Consider the following 19,281-nt stretch of genomic DNA (forward strand, 5'->3'; position numbering starts at 1 on the left):
TGCCTGAGCCTGCTGACTTCATGTACCACTGCCAAACTGCATTAATGAGAGCAGTGTGCTGTGCACGATTACAATTACATTTGTGGCATTTAGCAGACTCATTTATCCAAAGTGACTTACAAATATCACTGGATACAATTTGATGCAGCTGGGGTTTAAGGGCCTTGCTCGGTGACTCAGCTGTGGCAACTAGGCAGGAATAGAGCTTAAACTGGCAACTTCTGATTACTAGTCTAGTACCTCAACTGCTGAGCTACCACTGCCCTCATTACATGGTACAGGCTACAATCTGAATAAAGCTAAATTTGCATTGGAATATTTGTAAAAGAAAATGAAACAGCCCAAAATACAAAATTTAAATAAACAAAGGACACTTAGGACACTGCTTGTGTTGGTCTGGATCCAATTATAAGATGCCTTGCCTGTATCTTGGTTTTAAATCTGGAGCAAGTCTCCTAGTGTCAGCATTGTTGCAATCTCTAGATAAAAGACTAAACTCAGAGTTTTAAAATAGGTTAAAGTACTTGTAACAATACACTGTTATTTTACACTTCTGATTACTAGCCCAGTACCTCAACTGCTGAGCTATCAATTCCCTCATTACATGGTACAGGCTACAATCTGAATGAGTCTAAATTTGCATTGGAATATTAGTAAGAGAAAATAAAACACAGTCCAAAATACAAAATTTAAATAAACAAAGGAGTTAGGACACTGCTTGTGTTGGTCTGAATCCAATTATAAGATTCCATGCCTGTATCTTGGTTTTAAATCTGGAGCAAGTCTCCTAGTGTCAGCATTGTTGCAATCTCTAGATAACAGACTAAATTTATTAAATAGATTTATTTGATTTCATGATTTAACATAGGTTAAAGTTATCACTGGATACTATTTGACGCAACTGAGGGTTAAGGGCCTTGCTCATGGGCCCAGCAGTGGCAACTTGGCAGGGGTGGGTCCAGTACCTTAACCACTGAGCTACCACTGCCCTCATTACATGGTACAGGCTAAAAGCTAAATGAAGCATAATGTGCATTGGAATATTTGTAAGAGAAAATGAAACACAGTCCAAAATACAACATTTAAATAAACAAAAGGAGTAAGGACACTGCTTGTGTTGGTCTGGATCTAATTACAAGATGCCATGCCTGTATCTTGGTTTTAAATCTGGAGCAAGCAGTGCCCTTACTCCTCCAGATAGATTAAAGTACTTGTAACAATACACTGTTATTTATCATATACATTGATTTCTCATGTCTGAGAACAACTTGAGGCAAAAAGTAATTGATTAATAAATAAATAAAATTGTACAATTTTAAATACATTTAAAAATTTGGCCCTGGTGAATTTGTATAGTAAAGACAAAAGTATTATCATTATATTGATTATTTGTGCTCTGACGTGAGTCTTCTAAAAGTGAAGTCTCTTTTCTTCATTTTTTCATCTTGGCTGTGAACTCGAAGTTAGGGCAAGCAGCGCAAGCGAGGCTGAAGTCAGAGTCACCATGGAAACAGTGAAACCATTGAAATGTTACCCTCTCTCTAACCCGCGCCATTCCTTTTAGCAAAAAATAATATTCTGACCGAGCATTCAGGCAGAAGCCATGGTATAAACAATTGTGCTGGCTGAGGCAATGTCATGACATATTGTTCTGTCGTTCGATTTAGAATTTGGATTACAACAATAGTACATATATTAATCGTAAAGGGTGGACCAAACTGAAGTGCATTGTTAGATTATTATGACCACTCTATTTAGCCTGGGATTAGATGGATGACCAAGAGGAGCATCTGTAGTCGCTAGAGATTCTAGCTAGGCCTTTAGTTCCCTGATAAAAACAAAACGCTGAAGATTCATACTAAGGTGAGTGACGTTTTCAGCTGAGGTGGTTGGACAGGCTTCTCAAAAGTGTAAATATAAAATGACCCTGTGACACAAGCACTTTGTAGCATCTTTGTTAGAATGTTTTGCTTGAATACCTTTACCATGAACAGTTTTGGACAAGAGCATTAAGGAGACCAAGAGGATCATCTGTGCATAGTCAGTTTGTCTTCGACTGATGGGGATCCCAATTGCGTTCGAGGAGGGAATACTTATCTGCTTACACCCACTCTGAGGAGTGCATAGTCATAGCGGACCCCTTCTTTTACACTGTGCTTCAGTGGATTCTCACATGAGGCTTATCCACTTTCTGCACAGGCGTCTCGGTCCTTGCACAGCATTTGTAGACCACACCCACTTTGTCCGGTCACTTTCCTACCCAGCAGACACGGTGGTCAACTTTTTTCCGCTGCAAGCACTGCCAATCGCACCCGCTAGATGGTGCCCAGCCGACCGGTAGCAGAGCCAAGATTTAAATGGGGTGTTCGGAATTTCATCGCAGGTGTGTTAGCGAAATATCCCACCTGGGTGCCTCTTCATCATCCATTTTATCAAGGACGCAGCTGCTTCAGAATCATTTGGAAACACTTGGTGCAGTCCAGGAATACACAGGACACAAATCCATTGCATCTCACTCACACCCTAGTCGCAATTTAGAGTAACCTTTCCACATTCTGTAACCTGGAGGAAACCCAAACAGACACATAGATGGAAAACTCCTTACAGACTGTTATCAGTGGTGAGGATCACACCTGTACTGTACACCTCACTCAACCTGCTGCCCCTTGGTGCATTCCTCAATTAATATTGCACAATACAATAAGGCAAGTTCTTCACCACTGATGATGGGGTTAATATCAGGACAGTGTTGTTTTAGCAGTGTAGTTAAGGTAATTGACTTGCTGAAGGACAAGCATTCGTTCCAGCCTTCAGGGAGCAAGCTTTTATCCAAGATCTTAATGTGATATTAATGATCTCATCAACTACTGTGAGGTAAGCTATAAGTATAAAGATGTTAAGCAGAACTTCCTTTTAAACATTTAGAAGCAGAATATCAAGGGCCTTTTTTTTTAGAATTATAGCACCAGTTAAAAAAAGGAATAGCTCTTAATCTGTGTACAACTCCAAATCAGAAAAAGTTGGGACAGCATGGAAAATGCAATTAAAAAAACAACACAGAGTTTCTTACATTTACTTTGACTTTTATTTGATTGCAGACAGGATGAACCTGAAATGTTTCATGTTTTGTCTGGTAAACTTCATTTCCTTTATTAATAAACATCCATTCCGGCATTTCAGGCCTGCAACACATTCCAAAAAAAGTTGGGACAGTAAAGCATTTACCACTTTGTAATGTTGCCATTCCTTTTCACCACACTTAAAAGACGTTTGGCACCGAGGATACCAAGTGATTTAGTGTTTCAGTCTTTTATTTTGTCCCATTCTTCCTGCAAACACGTCTTAAGATGTGCAACAGTACGGGGTCGTCGTTGTCCCATTTTTCATTTCAGAATTCTCCACACGTTCTCTATTGGGGACAGATCAGGACTGCAGGCAGGCCAGTCCAGTACCCGTACCCTCTTCTTTGGCAGCCATGCATCTGTAATGTGTGCAGCATGTGGTTTTGCATTGACTTGTTTAAAAATGCATGGATGTCTCTGGAAATGATGACGTCTTGAAGGCAGCATATGTTTCTCTAAGATCTCAATGTACTTTTCTGCATTAATGCTGCCATCACAGAAGTTGTAAATGACTTTTGCCAAGGGCACTGACACAGCCCCATACCATGACAGACCCTGGCTTTTGGACTTGTTGCTGATAACAGTCTGGATGGTCCTTTTCCTCTTTGGTCCAAAGCACATGCCGTCCATTTTTTCCAAAAAAGACCTGGACTGCTGATTCATCTGACCACAATACACGTTTCCACTGTGTGATGGTCCATCCTAGATGCCTCAGAGCCCAGAGAAGTCAATGTCGCTTCTGGACATGGTTAACATAAGGCATAAGTTTTAAGTGGCATTTGTGCATGTAACTCTGTATTGTAGTGCTTGACAAAAGTTTGCCAAAGTAATCCCTCACCCATGTGGTTATATCAGCTGTTGTTGAGTGGCGGTTCTTGATGCAGTGCTGTCTGAGGGATTGAAGATCACAGGCGTTCAGCTTAAGCTCGCGCCCTTGGCCTTTACGCACTGAAATTCCTCCTGATTCCTTGAATCATTTAATGATATTATGCACTGTAGATGCGAATCCTTTCCAATCTTTCTTGGAGGTACATTGTTTTTAAACATTTTAATAATTTTCTCACACATTTGTTGACAAACTGGAGATCATCTTTGCTCATCTAAGACTTAGCATTTTCTGGATGCTGCTTTTGTACCAAACCATGATTACAATCACCTGTTGACATCACCTGTCTGGTCCCAACTTTTTTTGGAATGTGTTACAGATCTGAAATGCAGGAATGGATGTTTATTAATAAATGAAATAAAGTTGAGCAGATAAAACATGATATATCTTGGGTTCATCCTGTCTGCAATCAAATAAAACTCAAAGTGAATGTGAGGAACACTGCATTTTTATTTTATTTGCATTTTTCATACTGTCCCATAAAATGCTATTTATTCAAATAATAATTAATTAATAATTTAATTAAAATCACTCATGAATAATATACACACACACATACACAAACATTTAGGGCAATTTCTAGTAGCACTAGTTGGCCTGACTGCATGTCTTTGGACTTGTGGGTGGAAACCAGAGCACCTGGAGGAAACCCACATGGACACAGGGTGAACATGCAAACTTCAAACAGAAAGGACAGAGCTACCCTCTGTGCCACCGTGCTGTCTCCGGGGAACCAATTGAATCTGATGTGATTAATTCATAAAGATGGACAGTTGCTAAAACTAACTTTAAACTAAACTCCTTATCAGACATGGCACAGAAATGCAGCGGAGAGTGTGGGTGTTAGCGTCATGGGTCATGTGGTCCTAGGTATAAACCCTTTCTCTGTTCATGTTATTGTTGGTTCTCTTAATCTCACTCACTCATTCACTGTCTTAACCGCTTATCCAATCAGGGTCGCGAGGGGTGCTGGAGCCTATACCAGCTTTTCAATGGGCACAAGGCACACAGTAACACCCTGGACGGGGCGCCAGCCTATCGCAGGGCAGACACACACTTACACACACCCATTCACCTATTAACCTGACTGCATGTTTTTGGACTGTGGGAGGAAACCGAAGCTCCGGGAGGAAACCCAGTTGTCACTAGGAGAATATGCAAACTCTGCACAGAAAGGACCCAGAGCCCCCCACCTGGGGATCGAAACCAGGACCATCTTGCTGTGAGGCGACAGTGCTACCCACTTAGCCACCGTGCCGCCCTGCTCTTAATCTTCAATTCATTAATTTATTGTATTGCCATAACCCATGCAAAAGCTGAACCGGCTATTCTTTGACCTTAGATGTGAGTGAGGGTCATGAGTGAATGTGTGTTGCCCTGTGGTGGATTTGTGCCCTGTCTGGAATGTACCCCTGCTTTGCGTACACAGTATTTCTGTGTTAACCCACTAAGTCCCTGATCAGGATGAAAAGGTTACTGAAACGATTAAAACAATGAACTTCTAATCTCTACACCAATAATACCTAAAGAGTTATGTTCAAGTATTGCCATAAACATGGCATTTAGGCTTAAAAAAATTACATTTCCCAGAAAAAGAGGACAGCATGGCATCTGGCTGAGTTGCTGCCAGCTGGGAGAAATACTGATGAGGTACATGATGGTGCTCGTCACACTCAATGATGACATTTAAAGCAGCGAGAGAACGTGGTGCAGTTTCAGTGCCTCCGCTGGCAGCTCTAGAAATCTGCTGTGCCTCAAGCCCTGAGCTCAATCTGCATGTAGTCTTCCAATGCACCATTTGTTTTTCAGTTAGTGCAGCTCATACTGATGTGTCTGAAGCGCTGTATTCAGTTTGCATGTCCTTCCTCAACGCAGCAATATACCGTCTGCAATAATGGACAGTGATTTTATTACTTTATTTCAAGGTGGAGAAAAGTCCGGCAATAACCGTGCAAGCACTGGCCCATGAAATAGTTTCGTTCCTTACTACACAGATACCGCTCAGAGGGTTTCTCTCACCCTCCTGTTCGCTCTCTCTTCCTCTCTCTGGGGGGAAACTCAGAAAGAAAAAGTAGTACAGCCGTTACTGTGCAATTTATCTTTGTTAGAAAAAAAAAGAGAACCAGACAGAACACAAACAAAACACGAAAATAAAGTGGTTTGCGCTCGAAACCATTGATCATAAATTCCATTACGGTTTGACACTGCACCCGATTGGTGATGGCACAGTTCGTTTCTTTCACCAGGTGGAAACCTACAACAAGGGACAGGGGGAGAAAAAAGAAATAAATTGAATAACCTTGGAATCACACCATTTCACAGTGAACTGATTTAGTGTCGCTGGCCCGTAACTGTGCTGCCATTACAGCAAGCAAAAGCCGTTCAACGTCAGACAGTCTGACCCGGAGTTATTTTAGTTTTGATTTTTATATTATTTCATTTTTAAAGCTGAACTTCAGGTACATTTACAATCACTGATTTTTAATTTACACTTTCTGAAGTTTTTCTTCTTCCAGTAGCTGTTCCTTCTGTATATGTCGTATATGTACACTTTATTACCAAAAGTATTTGCTCGTCTGCCTTCACACGCATATGAACTTGAGCAGGCACGTGCACAGATAGACCCCTAGTGGTGCTCAAGCACCTGCCCTTTTGCCCTGGATGAGAAAAGTGCCCTTTCTGTTGGAACCCAATTTTTTTCTACAATCATTAATATTTAAAAATAAAAATTACCCTCTCTGTCATCAATTCCCCGAAAAGTGTTTTACTGTTTTACAAATTAGACAAGGTCACTAGTTTTGTTTAATTTAAATTCTTACTTATTTTGATGTAAAAGCCTGAAGAAAAAAAAAAAGCATGAGCACAAATATTTTGCAGGAAAATGTCAAGTAGCTCTCACAGTAAAGTGTTGAAAATAAATACAAACATACAAAATTTTATAATTACAGCATCCTGGCCAAAACGCTGTGTAGGAAAAGTCACCTTTAGTCAAGGAGTTGTTTTCATGCAAGCATTTATACTAACATTTACATTTTTAGCATTTAGCAGACACTTTTATCCACAATGACCGGAACATGATGAGCAAGTGAGGGTTAATGACCTTGCTCAGGGACCCAACAGTGGCAGCTTGGTGGTGGCAGGGCTTGAACTGGCAACTTTGTGTTTACTAGTCAGTACCTTAACCACTGAGCTATCACTGGCCTAGACCAATATATGTAGAAGGCTAAATATAATGCTCTTTAATATAGAAAAGCATACAAAAAATAATGAATAAATAGAAAAATGTTATTTAGCTGTCTATTTGATTTTATTGGCAGAATAATAGGCCCATTGTTAATATTAACTACCCAAAGTGGGTTTCTGATTTGAAATCAAAGGTAGATCTTAAGTTGAGCTATTTTTTGATGATTATTTAATATATTGTTTGGTTATTAAAAAGCGTGCACAGTATGGCCTTGTTTTTGCCTGTTTTTCATTTATTTATGCAATTTGATAATTTGAGTCATTTGATTAGATGTGTAGTGATTGTGTTAACAAAAATACAAATATCCTACTGTGTTTTTTTTAAATTATTTTATTACTAATTTTGGCAATGGGTGCCCTTTTTTTGGCTTGAGCACCTGCCCCCAAAAATGTCTGTGCACGTGCCTGAACTTGAGTGACATCCCATTCTTAATCCATAGCATTTAATATGATGTCAGCCCCCCTTTTGCAGCTATAACAGCTTTAACTCTTCTGGGAAGGATTTCCACAAGGTTTAGTAGTGTGTTTATGGGAATTTTTGTCCATTCTTCCAGAAGCGCATTTGTGAGGTCAGACACTGATGTTGATATTCTGCTAGCACACCAGCGCTGAGATTTTGAACTACTCAGTTCGAAACTCGGCGTTGCCACCGTTCGGCTGGGTGCCATCTAGCGAGCATAATTGGCAGTGCCTGCAACAGACACCGTTCTGCTCGGGTGGGCTGCCAGACTATGTGGGTGGGGTCTTCAAACGAAAAAGGGTTCCGCAAAAAGGGCTGCGTGCGGGTCAGAGGAGGCGTGAGCAGCAATATACCCACCTCGACTGCAATCAGGGATCCCCCAGCAGCGGAAGACAAATGAACTCCGCTAAAATTGGGAGAAAAATGAGAGAAAATGCATAAATAAAATAGAAAAATGCAGTTGGCTACTGCACATATGTCAGAGTGTGTTCGTCACGGCTCTCCTCAGTCAGGAGTGAAGGTCAGCAGCAGTAGAGAGGAAGCGATAGCAATCAGGTAATTGAACATGACTAGATTAGAAGGAAAATTGGGAAAAATGCAAAATAAATAAATAAATACCCATATATAATCTTATGATGCATAACTATCTCCATTACTGCCAGTACCAAGATGGTACACAGATGGAAACAACCAGGCCAGTGTTTCTTGCCGTGTGATGGACAGGCAACCTGTGCAGGGTGTTTCCTACCTTTCGCCCAGTGATAAAGCTAGGATAAAGGTAGGATAGGATAAAGCTTTGGTAAACAGATAATGAATGAATAAAAACAGACTTGTAGCATCAACATTTAGAGTTTGTTTTTGTAGCACTGTCGCCTCACAGCAAGAAGGTCTTGGGTTTGATTCCCAAGTGGGAGTCCTTTCTATGTGGAGTTGGTATGTTCTTGCTTTGTCTGTGTGGGTTTCCTCCAGGAGCTCTGGTTTCCTCCAAAGACATGTAAGTTAAGTGAACTGGAGATACAAAACTGCCTATGACAGCGTTTGACACTGAACCTGAAGAGATAAATCATGCATAACCTGTAACTACCTGCCGTGTCATGAATAACATCAAAGTGTAAAACATGACTTTAAAATCCTAATAAATAAACTGTAACTATGAAAAAAAACAGTCAACTAATACACAACTCACTTTTACTTTCACTTTAAAGCCATTTCAAAACACAGAGAAATGTCCTTATATCCCCTGCCTGTGTGTATGACTCAATGGGACCAGGCGTCCTTCTCTGCCAGCATCTTCAATGTGCTAACTATTTAACATCAAGAACATTAGCATAAAAGCTACAGGACAATCCATTTGTCATGTTGTTTCACAGAAATTAATTATAGATGCACAAAGGCTGGTACGGATGCAGCAACTGCTTCTGAGGCTTACTACCTATCTCAGTGCCTAATTAATCTTGAAAGAGGGTGTTTTTGTGCTTTTCAGGCAACAGCACATGAGTCCATTGCTAGAAATGAAGACAGTAATTAAGAAAATAAATAATATGATTTTAAATGTATTACAACAATGTCAGGATGAATATGCAGGCCAACGCTGTTGGAATACACAGCTGAAACCTTGGAATACATTATTTACTCGTAAAACAAGGTTTAATTTTCATCCAAGTCATACTAAAAGACATTCTGACTAAATAACACACCAACAGGACGTTTCACACCGTTATTAAACACATTTATTAAACATTTACATTGTAGATAGAAATATATGTATGTAGGATTAACACACAAAAGCTACGTTGACCTTGAATTCAATATCTAGTAAAACCTCTTTTTTGTTGAACCCTTCAGACTTATACAATAGTAGAAAAACAGCCCTACACAGGCTACGTCATAGTGTTTCAGTTAGGTTGACATTTACATTTACGGCATTTAGCAGACGCTTATCCAGTGCAACCTACAATACTGTTACTGTACACCGATCAGCCATAACATTAAAACCACCTCCTTCTTTCTACACTCACTGTCCATTTTATCAGCTCCACTTACCATATAGAAGCACTTTGAAGTTCTACAATTACTGACTGTAGTCCATCGGTTTCTCTGCATACTGTTTTAGCCTGCTTTCACCCTGTTCTTTAATGGTCAGGACCCCCACAGGACCACCACAGAGCAGGTATTATTTAGGTGGTGGATCATTCTCAGCACTGCAGTGACACTGACATGGTGGTGGTGTGTTAGTGTGTGTTGTGCTGGTATGAGAGGATCAGTCACAGCAGCGCTGCTGGAGTTTTTAAATACCGTGTCCACTAACCGTCCACTCTATTAGACACTCCTAACTAGTTGGTCCACCTTGTAGATGTAAAGTCAGAGACGATCGCTCATCTATTGCTGCTGTTTGAGTTGGTCATCTTCTAGACCTTCATCAGTGGTCACAGGGTGCTGTTGGCTGGATATATTTTTGGTTGGTGGACTATTCTCAGTCCAGCAGGGACAGTGAGGTGTTTAAAAGCTCCATTAGCATTGCTGTGTCTTATCCACTCATACCAGCACAACACACACTAACACACCACCACCATGTCAGTGTCACTGCAGTGCTGAGAATGTTCCACCACCCAAATAATACCTGCTCTATGGTGGTCCTGTGGGGGTCCTGACCAGTGATGGCATAGTTACCTTGAAAAAGTAATCTGATTAGTGATTACTGATTACTCCTTTAAAAAGTAACTTAGTTACTTTATGGATTACTTGATTTTAAAAGTAACTAAGTTAGATTACAAGTTACTTTATTAGTTATATAATGCTGAATATTTCAAAGATATTCCTTTGCAATACTTTATCATTTGGCTGCCAACTTGTGTGTATTGATGAGACTCAATTGAATCCCAGAACATGCCAGTGTGAATGCATGGAAAACAAATTTTAATTTTCTTTCAAGAATATGATACAGACTGACCAACACTATTACGCTAAATCAGCATTGAAAATTGACTTTACTTTTAATAGCCTTCTACAATGCTGGAGCTTCTTAAAACGGAAGATTTTCTTTTAAATAGAAGGGTTATTTACCTGCTATTAAATTGTTTTCCAACAAAATCCGCCCAATTTGGCGGATAATCGCCCAATCTGGCAACACTGGAATGCGCAGAGAAGCTGGCGCTTTTACTCGTAGCGCGCCACGAATACTACTAAATAGTACTACTGTACTTCTGTAATGGTGTTGGTGGTTGACATTTATGTTGAGTGTATTACTGCACTGTTTTGGTGAAGAACTACTCATCTGAGGTGCGCTGCTCCTGCGTGCAGAAATGCTTCCGCAAAAAAATTGCCGGCAAAGCGGTGGTGGGGGGGCCAGAGGGGTGGCCGAAGATTACTTTATGGTGGCCATGGCAACCACTGGCCACCCCCTGGCTCCGTCCCTGCCAAGAAGAAAGCAAAAATATATTTTCACTAAGGAAAATGACAAAAATAGTAACGCACAGTAACTTGGATAAGTAACTTTAATCTGATTACTGGATTGGAAATAGTAACGCGTTAGATTACTCGTTACTGAAAAATGTGGTCAGATTAGAGTAACGCGTTACTAAGTAACGCGTTACAGACCATCAGTGGTCCTGACCAATGAAGAACAGCATGAAAGGGGGCTAACAAAGCATGCAGAGAAACAGATGAACTGCAGTCAGTAATTGTAGAACTACAAGTGCTTCTACTGTATATGGTAAGTGAAGCTGATAAAAGGGACAGTAAATGTAGAAACAAGGAGGTGGGTTTAATGTTATGGCTGATCGGTGTATATTGTCTAAGTCTAATTTGAGGGTTAGGGACCCAACAGTGGCAACCTGGCAGTGGTGGGGCTTGAGTCAGCGACCTTTTTTTTTACGAGTCCAGTACCTTAACCACTAAACTACAACCGCCCCCTAAGTTGAGGTCTGATTTGGCCATTTTAATGCACACATCAACCGCTCAGTTGTTAATTTACTTGTTTTGAGTCAATGTCTAGTTGCATATTCAAACTTCTATTTGGCCTCAGGTGATGGAGCACTACTCTGATATTTATTCATTGTCTGTTTTACCATCGCTTTATCCTAGCCAGGGGCGCGATAGGTAAAATTCACTAGGTGAAGGGTAGGAAACACCCTGAACAGACAAGTCGCCACTCCATAACAGAGCAAACACACACAAGGGCAATTTTGTATCTCCAATTAACCTGACTGCATGTCTTTGGACTGTGGGAGGAAACCGGAGTACAGAAAGGACCCAGATCACTGCATGTGGGAATCAAATCCAGGACCTTTTCGCTGGAAGGCAACAGTGCTACCCACCGAGCCACTGTGCCATCCTACTACTCTGATATTCTTCTGTAAATTCTTTTATAGTTTAAAATTCATTGTATTGTAGTGGCCGGCACAGCTTTTCAGCTGGTAGAGTGGGTGTGAAACTAAACATGGACCTGAATTTGATCCTCGCCTCTGGTTACTGTCTGTAACCAGTTTAATGTGCATTCCCCTTTGTTTCCCTTGGGTTTGCTCTGACCTGCTGTGTTTCCTTCTATTTTTCTAAACATTCAGAGAACAAACGGGCTACTTTAAATTGCCTGTTTGTGTGAGTGAGTGATGCCCTGCAATTGACACACCAGGGTACATTTCTGTTTCAGTCCTATACTTCTGAAAATGTATGAATGTATGAAAGTGCTTATTCAGTGAGTTTAGAGCTACAACCTGTGGTGAAGCTGTTTACTTTTCACTTTTTGAAGCATTTTATACATTTCAGGTTAAGGACTGTAGATTAGAATTAAACCCTTTTATCAATCAAGTAGCTACTATCAAAATTATGTAGACACCCCTCCAAATGATTGGGTTCTGGTGTTTTAACCACACCCTTTGCTAACAAATGTATACATATACATAGCAAATAATATATAAATTAAATTATATTCTTTAAACTTTGTGGCTTAAGTCTTGGAAAGACCTATTCCTGCCCCAACATGACTGTGTCCCAGTGTACAAAGCAATGTCTATAGAGAAATGATTATGATGAGTTTGGTGTGGAGGAAATACAGTGACTTGCACAGAACCCTGAACATCTTTGGAATGAATTTACATTTTCAGCATTTAGCAGACGCCTTAATCCAAAGGGACTTACAATTGAGACTGTATACATTGCAAGCAGTGTGGCACGGTGGCTCGGTGGGTAGCACTGTCGCCTCACAGCAAGAAGGTCCTGGGTTCGATCCCCAGGTGGAGCGGTCTGGTCCTTTCTGTGTGGAGTTTGCATGTTCTCCCCGTGTCTGCGTGGGTTTCCTCCGGGAGCTCCGGTTTCCTCCCACAGTCCAAAGACATGCAAGTGAGGTAAATTTGAGATACAAAATTGTCCATGACTGTGTTTGATATAACCTTGTGAACTGAAGAACCTTGTGTAATGAGTAACTACCCTTCCTGTCATGAATGTAACCAAAGTGTAAAACATGACGTTAAAATCCCAATAATCAAACAAACATTGCAAGCACTTGAGGGTTAAGGGCCTTTTGCTCATGGGCCCAACAGTGGGCTGCCTGACAAATGTGGGGCTGGAACCAGTGACCTTCCAGTTACTAGTCCTGTACTTTAACCACTGAGCTACCACTACCACTGTTGATTGCAAGCCTGCACAGAGCCCTGACCTTGACCCCCCTGAAAATCTTTGGGATGAATTGGGTTGTTAATTGCAAGCCTGCACAGAGCCCTGACTCAACCCCACTGAAAATCCTTGGGATGAATTGGGATGTTAATTGTAAGCCTGCACAGAACCAATCCTGGGGCCAGTGATAGTTCAGTGGTTAAGGTGCTGGACTAGTAAACAGAAGGTTGCCGGTTCAAGCCTCGCCACCACCAAGTTGCAACTCTTGGGTCCCTGAGCAAGGCCCTTAACCCTCAATTGCTCAGCGTGTTCCACTCATTGTGTTAGTCGCTTTGAATAAAAGTGTCTGCTGAAAATGTAAATGTAAACCCTGACCCACTTGAAAATCTTTGGGATTAATTGGGATGCTAATTGTAAGCCTGCACAGAACCCTGACCTCAACCCCCCTGAAAATCTTTGGGATGAATTGGAATGTTGATTGCAAGTCTGCACAGAGCCCTGACTCAACCCCACTGAAAATCATTGGGATGAATTGGGATGTTAATTGTAAGCCTGCACAGAACCCTGACCTCGACCCCCTTAAAAATCTTTGGGATGAATTGGAATGTTCATTGTGAGCTACCACTACCACTGTTGATTGCAAGCCTACACAGAACACTGACCTCGACCCCCTTAAAAATCTTTGGGATGAATTGGAATGTTGATTGTGAGCTACCACTACCACTGTTAATTGTAAGCCTGCACAGAACCCTGACCTCGACCCCCCTGAAAATCCTTGGGATGAATTGGAATGTTGATTGCCTTCCTGTCCTACATTAGTGTGTAAAAGCCTTCCCAGATACAGTGTATCACAAAAGTGAGTACACTCCTCACATTTCTGCAAATATTTCATTATATCTTTTCATGGGACAACACTATAGAAATAAAACTTGGATATAACTTAGAGTAGTCAGTGTACAACTTGTATAGCAGTGTAGATTTACTGACATTAATGTCTAAATGGCTGGCAACATAAGTGAGTACACCCCACAGTGAATATGTCCAAATTGTGCCCAAATGTGTCGTTGTCCCTCCCTGGTGTCATGTGTCAAGGTCCCAGGTGTAAATGGGGAGCAGGGCTGTTAAATTTGGTGTTTTGGGTACAATTCTCTCATACTGGCCACTGGATATTCAACATGGCACCTCATGGCAAAGAACTCTCTGAGGATGTGAGAAATAGAATTGTTGCTCTCCACAAAGATGGCCTGGGCTATAAGAAGATTGCTAACACCCTGAAACTGAGCTACAGCATGGTGGCCAAGGTCATACAGCGGTTTTCCAGGACAGGTTCCACTCGGAACAGGCTTCGCCAGGGTCGACCAAAGAAGTTGAGTCCACGTGTTCGGCGTCATATCCAGAGGTTGGCTTTAAAAAATAGACACATGAGTGCTGCCAGCATTGCTGCAGAAGTTGAAGACGTGGGAGGTCAGCCTGTCAGTGCTCAGACCATACGCCGCACACTGCATCAACTCGGTCTGCATGGTCATCATCCCAGAAGGAAGCTGACGCACAAGAAAGCCCGCAAACAGTTTGCTGAAGACAAGCAGTCCAAGAACATGGATTACTGGAATGCCCTGTGGTCTGACGAGACCAAGATAAACTTGTTTGGCTCAGATGGTGTCCAGCATGTGTGGCGGCGCCCTGGTGAGAAGTACCAAGACAACTGTATCTTGCCTACAGTCAAGCATGGTGGTGGTAGCATCATGGTCTTGGGCTGCATGAGTGTTGCTGGCACTGGGGAGCTGCAGTTCATTGAGGGAAACATGAATTCCAACATGTACTGTGACATTCTGAAACAGAGCATGATCCCCTCCCTTCGAAAACTGGGCCTCATGGCAGTTTTCCAACAGGATAACGACCCCAAACACAACCTCCAAGATGACAACTGCCTTGCTGAGGAAGCTGAAGGTAAAGGTGATGGACTAAACCCAATTGAGCACCTGTGGTGCATCCTCAAGTGGAAGGTGGAGGAGTTCAAGGTGTCTAACATCCACCAGCTCCGTGATGTCATCATGGAGGAGTGGAAGAGGATTCCAGTAGCAACCTGTGCAGCTCTGGTGAATTCCATGCCCAGGAGGGTTAAGGCAGTGCTGGATAATAATAGTGGTCACACAAAATATTGACACTTTGAGCACAATTTGGACATGTTCACTGTGGGGTGTACTCACTTATGTTGCCAGCCATTTAGACATTAATGGCTGTGTGTTGAGTTATTTTCAGACGACAGTAAATCTACACTGCTATACAAGTTGTACACTGACTACTCTAAGTTATATCCAAGTTTCATGTCTATAGTGTTGTCCCATGAAAAGATATAATGAAATATTTGCAGAAATGTGAGGGGTGTACCCACTTTTGTGATACACTGTATGTGAAAGAGGTTGGGGCATTCATATCATTGGCCACGGTTTTGGAATGGGATATCCAACAAGCTCATGGTCACGTGTCCACATGTTTTTATGGTTTCCAGTATTTACAATTCTCCCAGTCACCTTGCAACAGTGTTGTAGTATAGCTAGTGTTTAGATATGATTCTCTATATAATTTTTTATGTTCAGCTACTAGTTCAACTAATGTACTAACTGTTTGGCAAAGTCCTACACTTTTATTTAGGTGAAAAATCAATATGAATTATTATTTTATTAAGTACATTGTGTATTTCTTATTATTTTAAGTACATCCTAAGAATTCTCCCAGTCTTTTGGCAAAATGCTCTGTCTATTATTACACCTTGGATAAAAATCTAACCAGAACTAATAGGTAAGGCATCAAGAGTAAATTAACCGTCAAATTTTACCATCACGTAGTATATCCATAGTCTCACATCTTTCTTTGGCTTAAAAAGTTCCGGGTCATTAATCAACTCAAAGCAGAATTAACTTAGAGAAATAAGAACGTCTGTCCAGACAGGTCAGGACAGTGGCATTAATCTTTTTTCTGTGTGTGTTCTGCATTCAGAATGAGCTCTTATTCAGTGGGCTAACATTTCAGACTTGCTAATAATCCCTACACTGGCATGCTGTGCAAAGAACGTCGTAAACGAGCTGGACAGCAGTGGATGAGGCAGACAGCAAGGTCAGTGTTTTACTTTGGCTGGTATGTTCTAATTAAAATCACAGAATCTTACATGGCACACCAACAGAGAGACCCCTACCGCACTGTAAACCAATTAAATCTGTGGCAAAAGGTAAAATGTAACCCGGCATGTCAGCCAACAAAACATGTTCACTGTGCTCTCTCTATTTTCAACACACTACAACCTTGACAGAGGGGTATGCAAAAATTCTGGATTTAAGAATGTGTATAAAGACTAAACAACTAATGAAAATTAAATAAATAATAGTTAAATCAATCTTGTTAATTTAAACAAGGTCATTTAATTTAAATTGACCTTGAACTGAGAGTAGAGCTTGCCTTTATATACAGTACAATGCACATGTTTAGCAGTTCTAAAGTATGTGGACAATCTAACCATGAATTTGTTCAACATCACTTTCCAGTCCATGAGCCTTACAATTGAGGTGGCCTTCCTCTTTGCTAGAACAGCAGTTTTAGAAAGGCTTTTCACAAGATTCTGAAGTGTGACTGTAGAAATTTGTGCCCATTTATAAAGAGCATTTCAGAAAGCCTCGCAATTGAGATTCCAATTAGGCCAGGTCTCTGTGCAGGTCACTGGAGTTTTTTTCTAGTTTCCCACTATGAAGTGTTTAAACTCACAAGCTTGAATCTCAGCAGTACTACTGACCTAGCTGGGTGTCAAACAGACACAATTGGCCTTGTCTGAGAATGGAAGGACGGATGGGGTTTGACCTAACTGTTGCTTCAATATGTTATCTCCAGGACTGAACTATGACACAGCACAGGTGGTGGGGGAATCACATAAAACATGAATCTCCATATGTGGTACGGCTCTGTGTTTTAACCAACCATTGGCAGGTGATAAGCAGTTGGCATCTGCATGAGTGTTGCAAACTCTTGGCCAGAACAGGGGTTTATATATTAAGTCAATCAAACGATATTTAAACACTATAGCACCTCAATACTGTGACAGTTGAACACCAGGATGGCTACTGGTTAAATAACTACTGGCAGTATGTACATCATGGATATACTAGACAAAGAAATGAAAATGACAAAGAATAAAAATGATTTCTTGAATTATTTTATTGATATTTTTCAAACCATGGGCAACAGTGGAAAGCAAATCCATGGACCCTGATTGTTTGTTTGTTTGTTTATTAGGATTTTAACATCATGTTTTACACTTTTGGTTACATTCATGACAGGAAACGGTAGTTCATCTTCACACAAGGTTCATCAGTTCACAAGGTTATATCAAACACAGTCATGGACAATTCAGTGTCTCCAATTCACCTCACTTGCATGTTTTTGGACTGTGGGAGGAAACCGGAGCTCCCGGAGTAAATCCACACAGACACGGGGAGAAGGACCCTGATTAGTGAGGGCCCTGATTAATGAGTGGTAACTTGAATTAATGAATATGTGAATGAATACCTGCATACTGGCATGTTATATGATGTTAGGAGAAACCTTCATGACAAATACTCAGTAGGGATAGAACCTATAGAGTGGTGCAGCCCAATGCAACTCACTTCATCACTGTGCCAGCCAGAAATAATGTTCATTCATTTATTAAACATAATTAACCTCTTCACAATGGGATTAAGACAGGAACAGACTCTGGACAGGGCAAGTAATTCACTTACTTAAAGCCAATACATCAACCGCATCAACCGTTTTGTTTGGTGGGGGGAAACCAGAGTAGACAGAGGAATAATATGCATGCTTAAAGAAAACATACCAAATTCCTTAGAAAACATGAACAATGTTTTTATCCATTCTTAAATTTTAACTAATTGCTTAATTCAGGTTAGTGTTTTGGTGGGATACACTCACTTATTTACCCACTTACACCTAGAAGAAACTTAAAATAGTCAATTTGTGTTCTTCCCCATGCGCAAAGGTGGAGAATATGCAAAACTCTCAGTTTACAGATACACAATGTTCCTAATAACCTAATTTCAGCAAATAGTCTGAGAGGAAACTATTTTCCCACCCGTAGTCAGTCAGCTACGCCCAGCGTTTACTGTCCCGCCTTACGATACGCTGACTGCGTGTCGTTAAAGCCAATAGCAGTTCGAATCGTTGTTTGAAGGCGGGTGTTCGACCAAATACGACGAGTGGGTAAAAAAATGAGGAAGTTTAGTAAGACCATGTGATCAGTCATGATAAGCGCCAACATTAGCAACATGGCTTCTTTGAACGACTGGAGTATTTTCGCGATGCTCTTGGTATTGCTGCTGAGTTTTGTGCAGCCGGTGGAGGCGATTGACGGCGGGGACGCGGTGGCACTGCTGCTGGGTATGACCATCACTGTGGTGGGCTTTTGTGCGTGTCTTGGCTGGTACGCGCGGAGACGGAACGGACAGTTCTGATCCTACAGGCCTGTGATGCGGAAATGACTCTCATCGCCTCCTGTAAGCTCATGGCTCAGTAGCTGATCGGGTTTTACCCAAAGCTCTGGGGATGTAAAAGATTTTGAGACTGTTGGTGGTGATGCTTTAAGCCCCTAAAGACTGTACTGACTAAAAAAAACCCAGCATGCACGCTGACCGACCTGTTGTGCCAGTGCTGTTGTGATCATGGCATCGAAGCACATCTGTACTGCATCTGGATTTTATAAACTACCTGCTATGCTTGTATGATGGAACTCTTCCTCTTGTTACATGTAACTGTATCATTCTTAGCACTGAAGATAATCAGAATTTACAGCACTGGCATCATGCACCTGCTGTTCAGCACTTAACAATGAGTGATTTTGCCTTAGTGAGTTTTGATTACACTGCTGAAAGATGAATCTTTTGCTTTTGCCTAGTTTGTCTAATAAACTGTAAATGCTA

General features: G+C 41.2%; 1 protein-coding gene across 1 annotated transcript; it reads left to right on the forward strand.

Annotated features, from left to right (window-relative positions):
* Nucleotides 1–18,608: 18,608 nt before the first annotated feature.
* On the forward strand, nucleotides 18,609–19,281 carry LOC134324527 (small integral membrane protein 30-like). The gene has a single exon (XM_063006406.1). The coding sequence runs from the start codon at nucleotides 18,631–18,633 to the stop codon at nucleotides 18,814–18,816; it is 186 nt and encodes a 61-aa protein (XP_062862476.1). The 5' UTR covers nucleotides 18,609–18,630; the 3' UTR covers nucleotides 18,817–19,281.

This window comes from Trichomycterus rosablanca, chromosome 1 (assembly GCF_030014385.1).
Source record: "Trichomycterus rosablanca isolate fTriRos1 chromosome 1, fTriRos1.hap1, whole genome shotgun sequence".
NCBI lineage: Eukaryota > Metazoa > Chordata > Actinopteri > Siluriformes > Trichomycteridae > Trichomycterus > Trichomycterus rosablanca.

What these genes read in the sequence shown, in the direction of transcription:
- LOC134324527 (XM_063006406.1), top strand. Translation starts at nt 18,631, where the DNA reads ATGGCTTCTTTGAACGACTGGAGTATTTTCGCGATGCTCTTGGTATTG.